This window comes from Solanum dulcamara, chromosome 11, assembly GCF_947179165.1.
Source record: "Solanum dulcamara chromosome 11, daSolDulc1.2, whole genome shotgun sequence".
Taxonomy (NCBI): Eukaryota; Viridiplantae; Streptophyta; class Magnoliopsida; order Solanales; family Solanaceae; genus Solanum; species Solanum dulcamara.
The window spans coordinates 48,750,415-48,766,698 of record NC_077247.1 but is presented as its reverse complement, the minus strand read 5'-3'; the positions used below and the strand labels follow the sequence as shown (position 1 = coordinate 48,766,698).

The following is a 16,284-nucleotide window of genomic DNA, read 5'->3' as shown; positions in this document are numbered from 1 at the left end:
ATTGACATTCTCGCTATTAGTATGCAAGAAAATGAAGGAGAAATCACTAGTGCCAGCTTAGAAAAACACCTACCATATCAGGTGGTTTTTCTTTAAAAAGATTTTTACTTTTACTCTAATGATTAAATTACAGAAGCGTTTGGAAGACAAAAAGGTATAAATAAGCTGAAAAAAAAAATACTCTTACAGACCCTTTTTAAAATTTATTTGACCCAATTGAAATTGAAATTAGGAAGAAAGAAAAATCCAAAACCCCGCCCTCTTTCTCGCTCACTTCTAGCACTAGCCAGGAGGCATGGACACAGATGAAAACGAACGGGTTCTTCCATTTCAGCTTCAGTTCGACAAACCCATTGCTTCTCAGGTATAAAATTTCTTTTCCTTTTTTTTTTTTTTTTTACATCTACGCTTACTGTAAACCTGCTTACATGGTGATTATTTTCAATTTTCTTCTTGCAGATTAAAATTGCTGAATGGAACCCAGAAAAAGATTTACTTGCTATGGTTACTGAAGACTCCAAGCTTCTACTTCATCGTTTCAATTGGCAAAGGCTTTGGACTGTTTCTCCCGGTACCCCCTTTTTTCATCCTTGTTTTCTTTTTCGTTAATTAAAATTTTCAGCTTTGAATAGTTGAAACTTATGGAGGTCCTCAGTCTCTACTTATTTGCCGACACCTTTACTTAGGGTTGTAGTAGGTTGGCTGATGTAGTATTATTTGAAGTTTCTGCAAACTGACCATAAAAATAAAATTGCTATCATAATCTTAAAATCGATCCTATTTCAGGTTCAATCCAGCATGTTTGGTCCTTTTTCAGTGTCAAAGATGTTAAGTTACAACATCAATCTCCTAATCTAAATTATTCACTAATGGAATTCCTATCTTTTAGGAAAGAACATAACTTCCATATGTTGGCGTCCTGATGGGAAAGCAATTGCAGTTGGGCTTGAAGATGGTACCATCTCCTTGCATGATGTAGAAGTGAGTTTGCATCCTTGTCACTATTTTCTAGATACCTACTCCTGCTGTCTTCCCTGAAAGAAGTTGTACTACCCTACTTTGTAATTTGTAACTCAGATGATACTTTTTCTCCTTTTCGAGCTTGTAGATTGTTCTTTCCCATAAAAACTTTCAGTGAAGGACTGAAGGTATACCACTATAAGCGTCCATTAAACATATCTTATAAGATATTCCCATCTTGCAAGGATGCGATAAAACTTCTTTGAGGATCTTATTTATGTAACTTCAATGTGCATTACTTGTTTGGCATTTGAAAAAATGAATACAATACTAGTTATATTTTGCGCATTATATTTGATGAAGAGCCTTGATCTACTTTGTTTATATAGCTGCAAATTAGAGAGAAAAATCCACTTTGTTGACGCTGAGTAATTTGCCAAGAAACATTTTTATCAGAGCTTGGTGGATTTCATTAGGATTAGGTTGAGTGAAAGAATTTCATTTTGTTGGCTTGAACCTTTAAGTTGAGATTTGTCCCTATCAATCAGAATATTGTTGGTTCATTCTCTTGTGTGTTTTCTGTACATACTGTTTTCTCATTAGTCTGTTTCCATGCAGAATGGGAAGCTGTTGCGAAACATAAAATCCCACTCGGCTGATGTTGTGTGTCTCCATTGGGAGGAGGATGGGAAAAAGGTTTTACTTTTTGTTCAAACTTTTGACAGACTACTTTTCCTTGGTTAATGGTAGTGTAAGTCTATTCAAGCTTGATGCAAGTTATTTATCATGCAAGGATTAAACGTCGGCCAGTTGAGGTCTGACTGTATTTGGGCTTTCATTTGTGAACTAAGCTGCAGTATTTCAATCACATAGTAAAGGAAAATAGTTCTGAAAATATATTGAAAATTAAAGCCAAACTGCCCTCTCTTTCTCGTGTTAACAAAATCCCTTTCTACCCCAGCAACCATTTAACATCCATCTTTTTACCTATAGAAAAGTCATTTAGCATCCACCTGCAGATTCAGTTTATGCTCCATGGTGAAGCCATTATTGATTTCTTTTCATCTCTTATTAACTCGAAGAAGCTTAAAGAGTTGTTAAGCTGTCTTGCTGAATTGAATTTCTGTAAGTTTTATCTCTAGTTCCAAGATCAAACGAATTGTCTCAGAAGTGTGCAGTATTTTGCTGTTGGGGAACTGCATATTTTGATCTTTGTTATCTCTGTTAAGGTGTCATAGCAAATTTTACGGCGTCTATGATGGCCAATGGCCGATGGCCCAAAATAAAATAAAAATACTGCAGCTGCTATGCAGATTTGATGTTCAGATGACTTGCAGAGAGTTACTGCCCTTTTATAGAACCTGAAACTTTATGCTATGGTACTTATTAGTTCAGAGGGGTTCCGGATATGTTTTAGTTATTCTCTTTCTGTGCCATCTTAAACGTTGATACCTTTGTTTCACTTTTCCTGACCTTATAACTCTATCTCTTGGAATTTAGGACAAAAACAGTAATACCTCCAGTTATGAAGATCGAACTTCACGGTTCTTTCCTCCTCCCCCTAGAGTTCCTAAGATGCCTGGACTTGTACCTGGGGATAGTGGCTTCATGGATGATGGAGAGGATTCTTTCCAGGAGCTATCGAATTCTTCACATCAAAGATATAACATTTTATGTAGCGGGGACAAGGATGGAAGTATCTGCTTCAATATCTTTGGCATATTTCCAATAGGGACAGTTGTAAGTTGTTTGTCATCATTAAAGATGTTTTGGTGGGTTTTTCAGAGCGATATCTGTTTTCATTTCACTTGTCTCTTTGACTAATGTCTGATATTTTATTTCTTCTATGTGGATTACTTGGACTTAATCGCTAGAATATACACAACCTTGTTGTCTCCAGTTCACTCTCAAGCAGCAATGTTGCTAGCCGACTTCTGAATGCTTCCATTTGTAAGGTATGTTTACTTTGTTGTTATGATATCTTAGTAATCCAAAGGTTGAAGCAGTTATGTCTTGTTCAATGATACTTTTTGCTATGTCCTCCTTATTCACATCAATATTTTATTTTAGTTTCCATTCAAATAATTTTACTGGAATTGATACCGGGAAGGTAACAGACCAGTCTCAAACACCACAAAACAATAGTGATAAAAGTAGTGATGGTAATTTAAAAAGAAAAATAGTGACAGTGATAAAAGATGCTTATGCAGAACCAGCTTTGGTTGCTCAAAACCTGACAGTGTAACACATTCCAAAAAATGATGATGCCTTTAGCAATTAGGAATTGGCACTTTTGATGTGACTAGTTGTGAGGGTAATTCTTTGCATAGATTGTTCCAAATTCATGCCAAAACCCTATTCATCATTCTCACTATGTATGATGTCATTGAAGGTGGCCTTGTCTAAAGATCTTTGCCATTTAGTAGTTTTGTGCAATGGGGGGCTGATCACTGATGGGGTTGATCAAGGTGAAGGACATCATGGGTTACTTGGCTTTCACTGCTTAGTCCTCAATACTTCAATATTTTCCAAAAGGTAATTGTAAACAAAACTTTATGAATCTTCATCTCCTGTTTTAAGATGTGAAAATACTCTATTTGCAGCAACTAGCAATTGTTGTTTCTGAGACAATCATCATAGAGATAGTTGAGATAATTTGACTTCTACTTGCATTGGCTTTATGGGAAAATTAAGAAAAAAAGGAACTTGAATATTGGATGTAAAAATGCTGGAAAAATTTGTTCTAAGAATTGAAAGAAAAAGAACAAAAAAGGAAATTTGACAGGGTAGAATGTAGCATATCTGTGACAAGTTGTGTTTTTGAGGTTCCTTGGTGCTTAGATTTTCCACCATTGGCTCAGTTTGTCACTGCTGAATGGAGATTAGGTGTCATTAATTTGAACAAGGATCATAGGCAGCCAGTTCAGTGAGATTAGGCAGAAAAAGTAGTCTGACTGAAAAAAAAGAAAAAAAGAAGAGAGATTAAGCAGAAAAGTAAAAACAATTTAGAGAGAGAGTGAGAGAGCGCCTTGAGCTAAGAAGTCTTGATAGCTATGACCCATGAAGTTAAGGGTGTATCTGAGAGGTATATATGTAGAAGTTGGTTGATTGGAGGGAAAGTGACATTCTCCAGAAGGAATGGGCTTGGCTACAGCAGTTAGAATTTGTTTCTCTTTCAGTCTTTCATAGAGGCTCCATAGATGTTAGTTGGATGGGTCTTTTTGATATTAGATGGGTACTCATATGGCATTTGTGAATGAGACTTGTATTTATGTATAAGGGCAAAGATAGCCAAGTACTTTTGTTTTGATCATTGATATGATTTAATAACAGAAATACTTAAAGAATTTCTAATTGACGAAGAAATAATATAAGTAATTAATTTAGAATTCCCTGTCCTTAGAGAGAAAAAGAAACAAGAGAATTTGTATAAGAGTAATATATAGTTATTGTAATTTGTATTTACTGGGTATTGGTTGGGAATAGTATGTCGTTGGTTCGCTTGATGGAAATTGAAGGCATTGGATGCCCGTCTCATCCATTTGGGGTGTGATAACGCTTGTTGGGATAATGTTTATAGTCATCAAATCATTGTTACTTTCCATGGGACTTGGCTACATTTAACTCATAGAAAAAACCTTTCCAACCTGGAGTTACAATATTCAGACATGCTCGAGGCTTATGGGTCTCTGTCAAGAGGAAGCGATGCTGTGGATTTCATGGGCTACTTTGACATGGCATAGGATTTAAATTCTTTTAGTGGTCTAACTTACCTACACTCTCTCTGTTAAGTGTTAAGTAGGTTCAGATAGGGTGGTGTAGGGCCTGAAAGGACATGCCTCTGTTCTAGGACTCCTGGCTCCCAGCAGAGTAGTTTACATAAGTATGGTAATACAAAGACTGGAGAATGTATCCTAGGATTTAGTTTGATTCCTTCATTTTAAATAATGGACTTCTCCAAATCACAGTAGTGCTCCAAAAATTTCCTGGATTTCTTGCAATTTGGCATTGAGTGCCTTATATCTTATTGTTTCTCACCAAGTGCTGGTCCTTGTTGGATCAGAGGACTTAGCCTTCAGGTGGGTCAGGTCTTTTGGTGGAGGACTTTCTGTTGAGCCACTCCTTTGTACATTAAGAAGACAAGTGTCCTTTTGGTGGAGTCAGTTGCATAAATAAGTATGAAGAAGCCGAATCATGTCCTTCTTTAGCAGAGGATGTTGGAGGGGTTGGACAAAGCACTTGGTGTGGAACTATAGTGTGTGCCATGAAGATGTGCAAAGTTATCTGGCAGGTTCAGACTTAGCACCTGCATAACTCCTTATTGCTGTGATTTGCATTTGACCATTTACAATCATAATTGCAATATATGTATTCATGCTAACCAAAGATTCTGACAATCATACTTGGATTCTGACATGGTATATGATTTATCCTTAAAACAAACTGCATTAATTGTGTTTTGTTGATTTGGTTTTTATTTGGCATGTATCTTAATTGCTGTAACCAACCAACTCCAGGAAAACTGAACTTCACCAGGTTGCCCAACAGGCTTCCAACATTGATGATCTGAGTGAAGTTATCCGGACATCACTATCAGTCATGTCTAAAATATGGTCTGATGCTATGCACACATTTCACGAGAAGTTCAATGCTGTATCCACATTGATTGTTGACCATGGTAATGCTCAAAATCCAAAACTCAACCTTAATGGTTTCTTTCTCTTCACTGTTGATGTTAAACTTTTGTTTTCCATTTTCTCCTAGGACTTGACTCTACTCCTCAAGATGAGTTTCTAAGCCTTTTAGGTGGTGCCAGAGCCAGTCCTCCTCTTCATCAGTTTTTAGAAAATTCTCTTGGTGAGGCGGTATGACCTCTTCCACAAGAGCGTTTAAATAAGCAGAGGAATTACTGGTCCAGTTTTTTCCATTTATATAACTACTATTGCCAGGGTCTCAAGCGGGTCGCAAAGGCAGTTAATGGTGCAGGGAAAGAGCTTCAGTTAATTGTTCTTGATCATCTACAGGTGCCCTTGACTTTTTCTCTGTTTTGAATTTGTAAAACGAAGACAATTTTTTTCATGGTGCCAGAACTGCACCAAATTTGCATGTATCGTAACACAAGTCTGTCTCAGATTCTATAATATTTCATAGAATAATTTTCAGTTGATACCCATTCTAAAAGTGGTCTGTCTCAGATTCTATAATATTTCATAGAATAATTTTCAGCTGATACCCATTCTAAAAGTGGCTCAGAGTCACTTAGAGTATCACAGTTTAACCAGTTTACGAGGTTAACTAACTCTTATTGGCATAGTAGATGTTTGATTGCCTTTTTCTCCTCGAGAAACAGCTCAAAATCTGAATGCAGTACTGTTTTTACTATAGTTGACTTTTTTTGAAAAAAGAAATCTGGTTGTCTGTTTTTTTAAGTTAAAGGTTAACCGTGGTGTAGTTATATGATGTGCTTGTCACTTTTTATCAAAAAAAAATGTTGTGCTTGTCTCTTGATATGTCTAAAAAAGATTGAGATAATTAGTTGATTTTCATGGCTATAGTATAAAATGGTAACTAGTTGTGTAAGATGAGGAGGCTCGTTTGCTCTTTTTCTTTTTCAAAGCATTGATTCTACTTGTAGAGGAGTTTCTATAACTGCTGTGAAGTAAATGGAAATCTATCTCCATTTACTCAACTTAGTCATTGATGGTGGTTGGTGATAATATTGAAATATCTCTTAAGTAATTCTCCTTTCTTAGTAATATTTACTTTTGTCAATTTCTTTGATGCTTTGAGAACTTAGCCTCTGTTTCCAGCCTGCTGCAGAAATTATTGGATTCAGAATTGGAGAATTGAGAGGGCTTTCAAAATGGCGTGCACGCTATAAAGGTATCGGCCTGGATGAGAAGTTGATGGATCATGCTACAGAAAGGGCTGGCATGTTACTCATACAGGTTGAACGTTTTATGAGGGTTTTAGCTTCTGTTGTACAGCAGGTAAGTTTTTATTTGTGTACTACTCGTTGTACAATTTTCTCTTGTATCTCTTGTGCTAAAAATCAGCTCTGATTTATTCTGCAATTAGGGCATTGTAATATTTCTCAATATTTCTGAGTTTGCTTTTAAAGATATTTAGGAGAAATTTTTTTCTTTTTAGCTTGGAATGTTTGTTAATTTATTTGAAAAGAAATATAAAAAATGTATAAATATTTAAATGCTAGAGTCATTCTATATTTTCCTATTCTAGATTTCTATCCCAATGATCCCGTTCTACTTAAAATTTGCACGATAATATATTGACAGAGCTAGCGTTTCTCTTGACCTACTTCATAAGTGATTTTGTATATTATAAAGTAGATCTTGATTGCCAAAACAGCCCTCTTTATGTAGCTATATAGCTCTTTCTGTGTTAGTGACACAATAAGAGGCACTTCTATTGTTTTAAACAACATAAGGATGGGCATGAGTAAACTGCTCTTTTCATTTGGAGAAGTTATCCTTAAGTAGCATTATTATTTTCAATCATAGTTTTCTTTTAATGGGTCAATCTTATGTATGTGCTTGCAAAATGTTCTTATTTTAATTAGAACTGACTTTCCGATGTCGTCGAAGGTTAATAGTATGGAAATAGTAGTGATAACCCCAAAAAGTAACAAAACTAAAATATATATTTTTAGAAAGCTTTGAAACTAGCTATCATCTTGCCAAATGCTTCTGTGCACCAACTCCAAGGTGTACTTTCCAATGTTGTAAGCTTGTAGAGGCAAAGCTGTGGGACATGGGTTGGAGAGAAGTTGAAGGGGGCTGTGGATGAGGGCTAATGGTGGGTTACGTATTTGGGAGGGGCCTTGGAAAGAGAGTGCTCAACAGTCAACATTGCTTTGGGAAGGGAGTTGCAATGGTGGCAGTGGCACATCGACGGTGAATGGTAACGTGAAGAAGAAAGGGTAATCACCATGGAGATTTGTTGTCTGGATAATACTCCCTCCATTCCCTAAAAAATGATATTATTTCCTAATTAGTTTGTTCCAAAAAGAATGACACTTTTTTTAATTTGGAAACATTTTAACCTGAACTTCTGAGGGTCTCTCGGAAACAGCTGTCCTACCTTGGTAGGAGTAAGGTCTGCATACACTTTACCCTCCCCAGACCCACGTTGTGGGATTTCACTAGGTTGTTGTTGTTGTTGTTTAACCTGAACTTTCCAGACAAGCTTTTATAGCCATATAAATGTTATGACATGTTAAAGACTATAAGTTATGGGGTGATGGAAGGGGGTTGGAAAACTAATGATATCACGTTGGCATTTGGGTGTGGAGTGTGGAGGAATATCATAAAGGGATGGGTAGATTTTTATGAGAACATCTATTTCAGGGTAGGGGATGGGAGAAGAGTCAGTTTTTGGGAAAATATATGGTGTAGAGACATCTTACTAAAAAGACGAGTTTCCGATCATGTTTAGGGCATCATGTCAAAGGGAGGCGCTAATCCAACCGATTCAGGGGACACACGGGGAAGAAATATTTTGGGATTTGAGGTTCATAACGGATTTCCAGTATTGGGAGGTGAATGAGTTTCAAAGGATGTTGACACTTCTCCATCAGCATTGTGCGCTGGTCGATAGACTCGATATGTTGAGATGGAAGCGGGGGAACAATTGTGTATCCTCTGTTAAGTCCTTTTATGAGAAACTTTTGGTGAGGGTGGAGGATGCTTTTCCTGTAAAGGCGATTTGAGTTTCTACGATACCAACGAAGGTGTGTTTTTTCACATGGTTAGCCGCTAGAGGGGTGATCTTGATGGCGGAAAATCTTAGAAACAGGAAGGTTGTTTGCATCACTAGGTGTTACTTATTCAAGGAGGCGGATGAAGATGCAGATCATCTTCTTCCACATAGCAACCTGGTCATGAGACTGTGGTGGGATATGTTTAACTGGTTTGGTATGTCTTGGGAGATGTCTAAATCTGTGAAGGACCTGTTATTTTGCTGGAAGGCCGGAAGATGTAGGAGAAAGAACAGGGCATGGAATGTTGTTCCCATTCCATTGATGTGGATCATTTGGAGAGAGAAAAAAGAGGACTTTCGAAGGGGTAGATATGAGTTTTGGGCAGTTGAGGAGTAGTCTTCGATCCCTTATTTATGTTTGGTGCACCCATGTAGTTCCATGTTGAGGATTGGGTGTCTTTGGTAGAGAACCATATATGTTAGCAAGTTCTTTACTTCTTGTATACGGTTGATTTTGGCCTTGTGATTATTGAAACCAAGTTTACCTAGTCTCAAAATAAAATAAAAAACAAGTTTACCTGATCAAGAAAAAGGCCACAAGTTTCAAAACTCTTATAGCCACACAAATGTTATGGCATATTTAAGGTCACGTGTTTCAGAAGTCTTCTTTTCTTTCTTAAACTCTTGTATACCATGTGACTTGAAATGGAGGGAGTATTTTTTTCATTTTTTTAGAAGTTATTTGGTAAATTTCCTATTTTTCTCTTTGAAGATGGAGAGACTATTGTGTTCAATTTTTCAACTCAAACCACGATAATAACATATAAGATCTCCATATATTTATAAGAAGAAACATTTTAGGCATGTGTGGAGGACATAAGACCAAAAGTATCAAGGATGTTTTGTTGAGTCCTTTGTCCTCACGTCCACTCTCAAGGACTCATCCATACTTTGGTCCTAAAAAGACACCGATTGTGAAACTACCTTTGGTACTACAAACTTACTTACTCGTGGCAACCTTTCAGCTGACCAACGATCTATAGCACTAGTCACTACTCTCATTGGGGATAGGAAGTAAGCCCCTCAATCCAAAGCGGCGATGAACAAATAGCCTAATGTGTGCTACTTGCACTTTCTGGCGAATGTGATCATTTTTAATCTTGTATGACCATATATCCATCTTAGCATCCTCGACTGCGACACTCATCTTGTGGGTGTGTTGGATTGTAACGGCCCAACATTTACTCCCACATAACATTGTTGGTCTTATATGGGAGTGAGTGTTTTTATTCATAGTATTTGGTAATTTCCACTTTTTCTCTGTGAAGCATCAGATATCAACTTAATTAGTTTCTGGTGGAGTTAGAACACTATTATACATAAATAACAAAATTGAGGACTTCTGAATGCTCTACTGATGTTTGCTCTCTTCTTCAAGCTTTAGCTTTTCTGAATTTGTGTCATTTTTTCCCTCCTCTGATCATCATGGTGGTTCTAATTAGTCTTGTTTTCAGTTTTCAAATTTCTTCAGCTGGCTTCTGAAATCTGTGAAGATTCTAATGGCTGAACCAAGTGATCAGCTACCTTTTAATAGGTTTAACTTTCATACCTTCTTACTTGTTTCCACCATTTATCAATTGATTATCAACTTATTAATGGTATCACTTGGTATTAATGTTAAATGGTCTTTCTCTGTGCTTCTTTGTTTTGACAGTGAACTTGTTATTATATTCTTGAAGTTCCTGTATGATCAAGATCCTGTAAGGCAGTTACTGGAGCTTTCTGAGGTAGACAGCAGTGTTGAAGTAGATCTGTAAGTTGTACTCCAGCCAAAATAAGTTTGTGTACAAGACAAGTTATTATGTTTTATTCTCCACTATGTTTATGTTTTATTTTAAGGTTTGACCTTTATTTAAGGTAGTAATAGCAGAAGAAACACTTTCCTATGTTCATTACCTCTTCCCATTTTTCTTTTCCTTGCCTATGGGGGCTGAGAAAAAAAACTAAAGCCTCGCTGCAAATTTTTCATTTTTCCGAAGGGGGAGTTGCTGAAACTCATTACTATAAATATAGGTGGTTGTCTCCTTTGCATGATTATTGAGTAAAAAATTGGGTTGAATTAAGGCACTTGCAAAAGGACTGGCAGTTATGGTTTTTCTGTGAGAAGTAGGAGAGCCTGGAAAGAGAAGTCAGGGGGCTGAAGAAGTTTCAGCATGGTCTAAATGCCACAGATTGGACCAAGACCCTTCTGAAGTAACATTGACTGCTGAAAATTCTTGAACTGGAGTAAATATAAAGAAAACTTTCCAAATATTTTATGTATGAAAAGGTTTTCTTTTTTCTTTTTGTTTTGTTTTATTTTGCAACCTAATCAATCCAAAATGATACATATTTGGTTTCTCTACTACTATGTTGAGAAATTGAAAGTTCCATGATAAGTTTGATGCAACTGTAAAATTTCTGCTAACTTAATATGATGAAGAAGTCAGTAGAGCTTGTTGGAATAACCAGGATCCTGTTTTATCACTCTTAGAAATGTTAATTATTATTCATGTCAAATTATTCCAATACTCCAAACTCTTGTAGCTGAAGTTTTAAACTTTTGGGATTCGTTTGCAGATCATTGCTTGCTTAGCAATGTTAACTTTTTTTTGTGTGTGTGGATGATTTGAAAGCTATTATGGTTCTAAAAATAATAGGAGGCTATTATATTCTTTTGAACTCACTCCAGAATCAGAATAAACTAGTTTCACCTACTCGTGTTTCACATTTTTATTGTGCAGAGCCTATTCTTCTCTTGTATACATGTCGTAGTTCTAAAAGTTATGTTCTTTCTGAATTAGGGAAACAATGCAAAGAATTAAACAACTAGCACATTTTGGAGGGTTTTCAGATCTAGAATATTTGAAAAGGACGCTTTCACAAGAATTTCAACAAATGGAGGCTTGGTACATCTTCTCTTTTTTTCCCCTTAGATTTGTGCTTAATCTTTGTTAGAATATTTCATGTGGTAGTGATGACTGTTAAAGATCCCGACTGCACGTGAGGCTTAGCCCATATTTTTTTATAAAAAATTATTTGTTACTTTTTCCTGATCAAATGTTGACTGTCTGGGCATGCAGTGCATATTGTTTAGCTGAATGTTTTGATACTCCTATAGTGCCAACAGACCAAGAATTAGTGAATGCTCTTGTGTGTATACATCCCAGACCATTCATGTTTTATTTGTTGCTGAATTCTTAGTAGTCGCTTGCTGTCTGGTATCTCTGTGTTTAGATATCATGTGCCTAACTGTTGTTTCTGTCTACCTTAATTACTATTTATTAATGCGGAGTGCCCACTGCCCAGCATGGGGCTTTATTTCTGTGTGTTTGGACATCATATGGCCAACTGTTGATCTGGGGAGGTCAATTTCTGTCTACCTTAATTACTGCGTATTGGTGATTCAGTAATGTAAATGGTTGAATGCAACAATACCAGAAGAAAGATACAAAATTCATATCCATGTAATGCAGAATAAAAAGTCAACTTCCTATTACTTCAGTATCTTTTTTAAATTGGAGATTTCATTGAGGCTCTAGAAATGGTATTTTCTGTTAGGCCATCAACAGTAAAGATTTGTATCTCTGTTATTTGTGCAATTACTTCATCTTCTTTGTCTTGATCAGATTATGATTAGAGCAAATTGTGTTCACTATTGATGATTGTTAATCTGCTCAGCATATGGAGTTATCAAAATAAATTGAGCTTGCAATCTTTACTACTTTTGGCTTTGTTGTTTACATTGGTTGTTTCTATGTTTACATTTTCTTTTTTAACTCTGTGTCTTTGTGGATGGGTGGTGGTAACTTGGAAAGGATCTTGATTTTGGACCAATTAACTGATTTGGATCTTGGTCCCACTTTGTTGTCTTTATCTTTGATCGGGAGGAAGTAAGGGATTTTGCATTTAGAACACAATGTTTTATCCATTTTTTCTTTCCAATTTTTGCTACAATCAGGGTTGGTATCATGATCTTACCTACTTTTTTTGTTTCTTTTGAAATTATTGGCTTGAAGAATGTACAAAATGTCCTCCTTGAACTGGCTATCCTATTTTTATTTGAGTTCTCCTGATAGAGGAAATGTCAGTTGTCAGTGAAAGCTGCTGTCGTTTATGCTATGTTTGGTCTTGGATGAAAAGAGGAAGAGGTGGAGGGATGGAAGTAACGCAAAGAATATGGGCCATGTAACTTTTTTCAGAAAAAATGAATAGCATGGTCATTTAACTTGTTTGGTAAAGAAGTATAGAGGAGATGAAATGAAGTAGAGGGGTCACGTTTTGGTCCATGTAAGCTTTCTCAATCTATCCAAAACTAGATAGTAATGAGGAAGTGTGTTAATTTTACTTCCTTCCTACTGGACCAAGCAACCTGAAATGAATCATAGTAGTTCAACTAGAGGAAGCAATCATATAGTTTTGTCTCGTGCACCCTCCCCCTTCTTTCCAGGAACCATAGTTTCAGGCAGAAATGCTGAACACGTTACACCTTGAGCTGATTTTGCAAGATCATTTCAGATTCTTAGAACCACGGGAGATTAAGCAGCTCACATCTCAGCATAAGGAAGTGTAAGATCCAAAGCCATGGGGATGTTAAAGTAAAACTGCATCTCTTGAAGAAAGGAGATACAATTTTTGTTGAATACCTTAGTTTCCATTGCGATGTGTGAAAAAGTATCATTGGTTGTAATTGTATTATGACGTTAGTCAACATCTTATTACTAAACTTTGAAAGCTTGACATAACCTCTTGAAGGCATTTCCTTTTTTCATTGACTAAATGAATCACTCAAATCTTGTGTTGTTTCCTTTATCTGTGGTTCAATTGGTTAATCTGATAATTGCAGTTTCAAAGATGCTTTTGAGATGCCATTTTCTACTATTTCGGAAAAACTGCTTTGTGAGGATCTGCTGCCACTTTTTCCTATTGCATCCTCTTCAAAACTAAAGCCTTACAAGATTCCTGCATCAGTGTCCTACTATGAGGTACTTGCTCAATCATAATCTATGAATAACCTTGTCGAGTAGGCCACTTCAATTTGATCTTCCTAAGATTCTTTTTTTTCCTTTTCTCTATTTGATGTAATTAGGTTTTTTGGTATTAAAAACCCAATTTTTCAAGAAAAAAATCCCAAATTGAAGGGAATAGTTATGAACATATGATTTGTTCTCGTGCTGTTGTATAATAATGAATCTTGAAAATTTTGGCGGAGCTTCAAAATGACCATATGTAGTTGTAGACATCAAAAAATTATGGGAGTACTCTACAATACGAGTTCAATTTCAATTAGAATTCTTGGAGGCTACTCTACCCTTAACCCTAGTTCATGCCTATATAAAGGGTAATATATTTTCTTGAAGAGGCATCTCGAATATCTTGTAAGCTCTTAGGATATTCATAAAGAGATCAAAATATGCTAGACTCTTCTTGATAATCAAATACTTCAAGAAGATTCACAAATCCTTTCGTGGAGATCAAGTCCAAATCATCCTAGTTCGAAAAATACGCCACTGACGGCCCTCGAATCACAGAGAAATCTTAGGAGAGAAGAATCAAGGGATAAACAGATTTGTACCCACAATGTTTATCAATAAAATTATGTTTCTTCATATTTTATTTGTGATTGTAATTTATTTTCTATCACTTTAAAATTTGTTGCAAACAGTAGTGTGGTCCACAAAGGCTAAAAAAACTATGTTCACAAAATTATGGTGACCGTTTTCTGATTCTTGGTAGAAATTCTGAAAGCTTAATTTCACTGTAGCTTAAACTTAAAATTGCATTAGTTATACCTGATAATTCTTGGAGGTGTTGAGAGTTGGTAATCTATCGTGTATGAGAATTGAGATAAAACGTTATGATCCCTTTCCATTTGTTCAGGACATTTTGCATGATGCTTCAGAGAGAGAGATACATCCACAGACGCTCACTGGCTACATATCCTTCAAATTACCAGATGATTCTTTTCCAGTCACAAACTGCATAGCTATTGTCAGGGGCCTTACACATGATTTGAGCAAAGTGGACAGCATACATGATCCCATAGAAGCAGCCTTCTTATGTATTCCTGATGGATATCACTGTATTGATCTCTCACTTTATAAAGTAAGTGGAAAATGCTCACCTGGTATTAATTTTCTATAACCTACAAGTTTTCTAACCCTTCAATTGCCATTAACATTTCATCATTCAAAGCAGGAGGGTCAAATTGTTTTACTATTAAATGAAAATGCAACCACTTCTGAGAGCTCTGGAAATGCTTACATGATGATTCTACAAGCTGGTGACCTCCCATTTGTATCTCCTTCAAGATCTACCACACCCAATTCTTGGAAGCTTCATGAACTTCAGGTATATGACGTCATTATTCTACCAGTAAATAATTTGCATAATCTCTCTTGGAAAATAAGAAAAATTATGTATCCAATGGCATGCATTCTAGTTTGTGATGTTGGATGAATTGTTTTTGCTCAGTTTACACCATTGCATCACTGAATTTGAAATAGGTAAAGGTGTATATATACATGCTACATGGTCTGTTATTCTGAACATCAGAAACTAATTGACTTTTATTCTGCATGATAATCTAGGATTCTGCTATATACCTGCAACTGGAGAGTGAAAAGGTTCGAAGCATTCCTCATTCTGTGGTTTCTCCCTTGGCAGTCAGTGGTGAGTGGTTATACTTGTACTATTTTGGGTTCCAACTGTTGTTAGTATCTATAGGAATAGAGGGCTAACACATTCATGAGAACTAAGTAAGAAAATTCTGGGCTTAAAATGTTTTAATCGCTTCATACCAAAAATGAATACAGCTGAACACCACTGGTCCTACTCATTTTAAATTCCGAAGCACCTATTTCTTAGTCAATTGGAAGTTCAGTTTCAAGCTAAGCTAGTGGTATTTAGAGAATCTTTATATATGACCCCCTCGACTGCTAAGTTTAGGACATTATTTTCCAAGTACTATGTAATAACACTAATAAATAGAAGTATAGAGCCCCTGTGAATTGTGAATGCACTTAAAACTAGATTTCTGTAATGACAGTTGGAATTTAATCCAGATACACATGATATTATCGTTAACAATTCTCATGTAATAAGGATGACAATTGCTACACACTTATTCGTTTAGTTTGGATATCCTGGCAAGTGATTTGACATTTCCAATATGATTTTCTTATCAGCATCAAGAGGTGTAGCTTGTGTTTTTGCTGCAAGAAAGCGTGCTTTGGTTTACATCTTGGACGAAGATGAAGATGAAGTTTCTGACAGAGAGTGACAGTTCCTTGCTGCTTACTGGGTCTTTTGTACCATCTATTCATTTTGGTCAGATAAGGCAGTTTGTTTTTTTAAAAAAAAAAAAAAACTAAATTGTAGACTCTCTGTACACTTCTAGTTAATATTTATTAGTTGGATGATGTAAAAGCTGAAGGATTAACAATTCTACTTGATTTTAAAAAATGACAAATATATTTCATTTGAATTTAAATCCCTCCTTAATCCATTTAATCACCCAGTAATCAACTGACGCTTCAGCGATAACTCCATTATTCCTTTGTATTA

At 36.0% G+C, this 16,284-nt stretch overlaps 1 protein-coding gene across 1 annotated transcript; it reads left to right on the top strand.

Moving 5' to 3' along the window:
* The first annotated feature begins 181 nt into the window (after positions 1–181).
* Positions 182–16,230, top strand: LOC129872985 (anaphase-promoting complex subunit 4). The gene is made up of 19 exons (XM_055947959.1): positions 182–364; positions 460–571; positions 890–981; positions 1,579–1,656; positions 2,461–2,700; positions 2,835–2,915; positions 3,353–3,495; positions 5,478–5,638; positions 5,725–5,825; positions 5,910–5,984; positions 6,771–6,950; positions 10,194–10,273; positions 10,394–10,492; positions 11,523–11,627; positions 13,565–13,703; positions 14,599–14,823; positions 14,917–15,069; positions 15,309–15,390; positions 15,906–16,230. Exons 1-19 carry the CDS (start codon positions 296–298, stop codon positions 15,998–16,000), a joined length of 2,310 nt encoding a protein of 769 aa, XP_055803934.1. The 5' UTR covers positions 182–295; the 3' UTR covers positions 16,001–16,230.
* Positions 16,231–16,284: the final 54 nt, after the last annotated feature.

Bases quoted from the DNA above. Each gene is read 5' to 3' on its own strand.
- LOC129872985 (XM_055947959.1), top strand. From the start codon at position 296: ATGGACACAGATGAAAACGAACGGGTTCTTCCATTTCAGCTTCAGTTC. The intron at 982-1,578 runs GTGAGTTTGCAT...GTTTCCATGCAG, and splicing joins TCTCCTTGCATGATGTAGAA to AATGGGAAGCTGTTGCGAAA. The intron at 5,826-5,909 runs GTATGACCTCTT...TACTATTGCCAG, and splicing joins AAAATTCTCTTGGTGAGGCG to GGTCTCAAGCGGGTCGCAAA.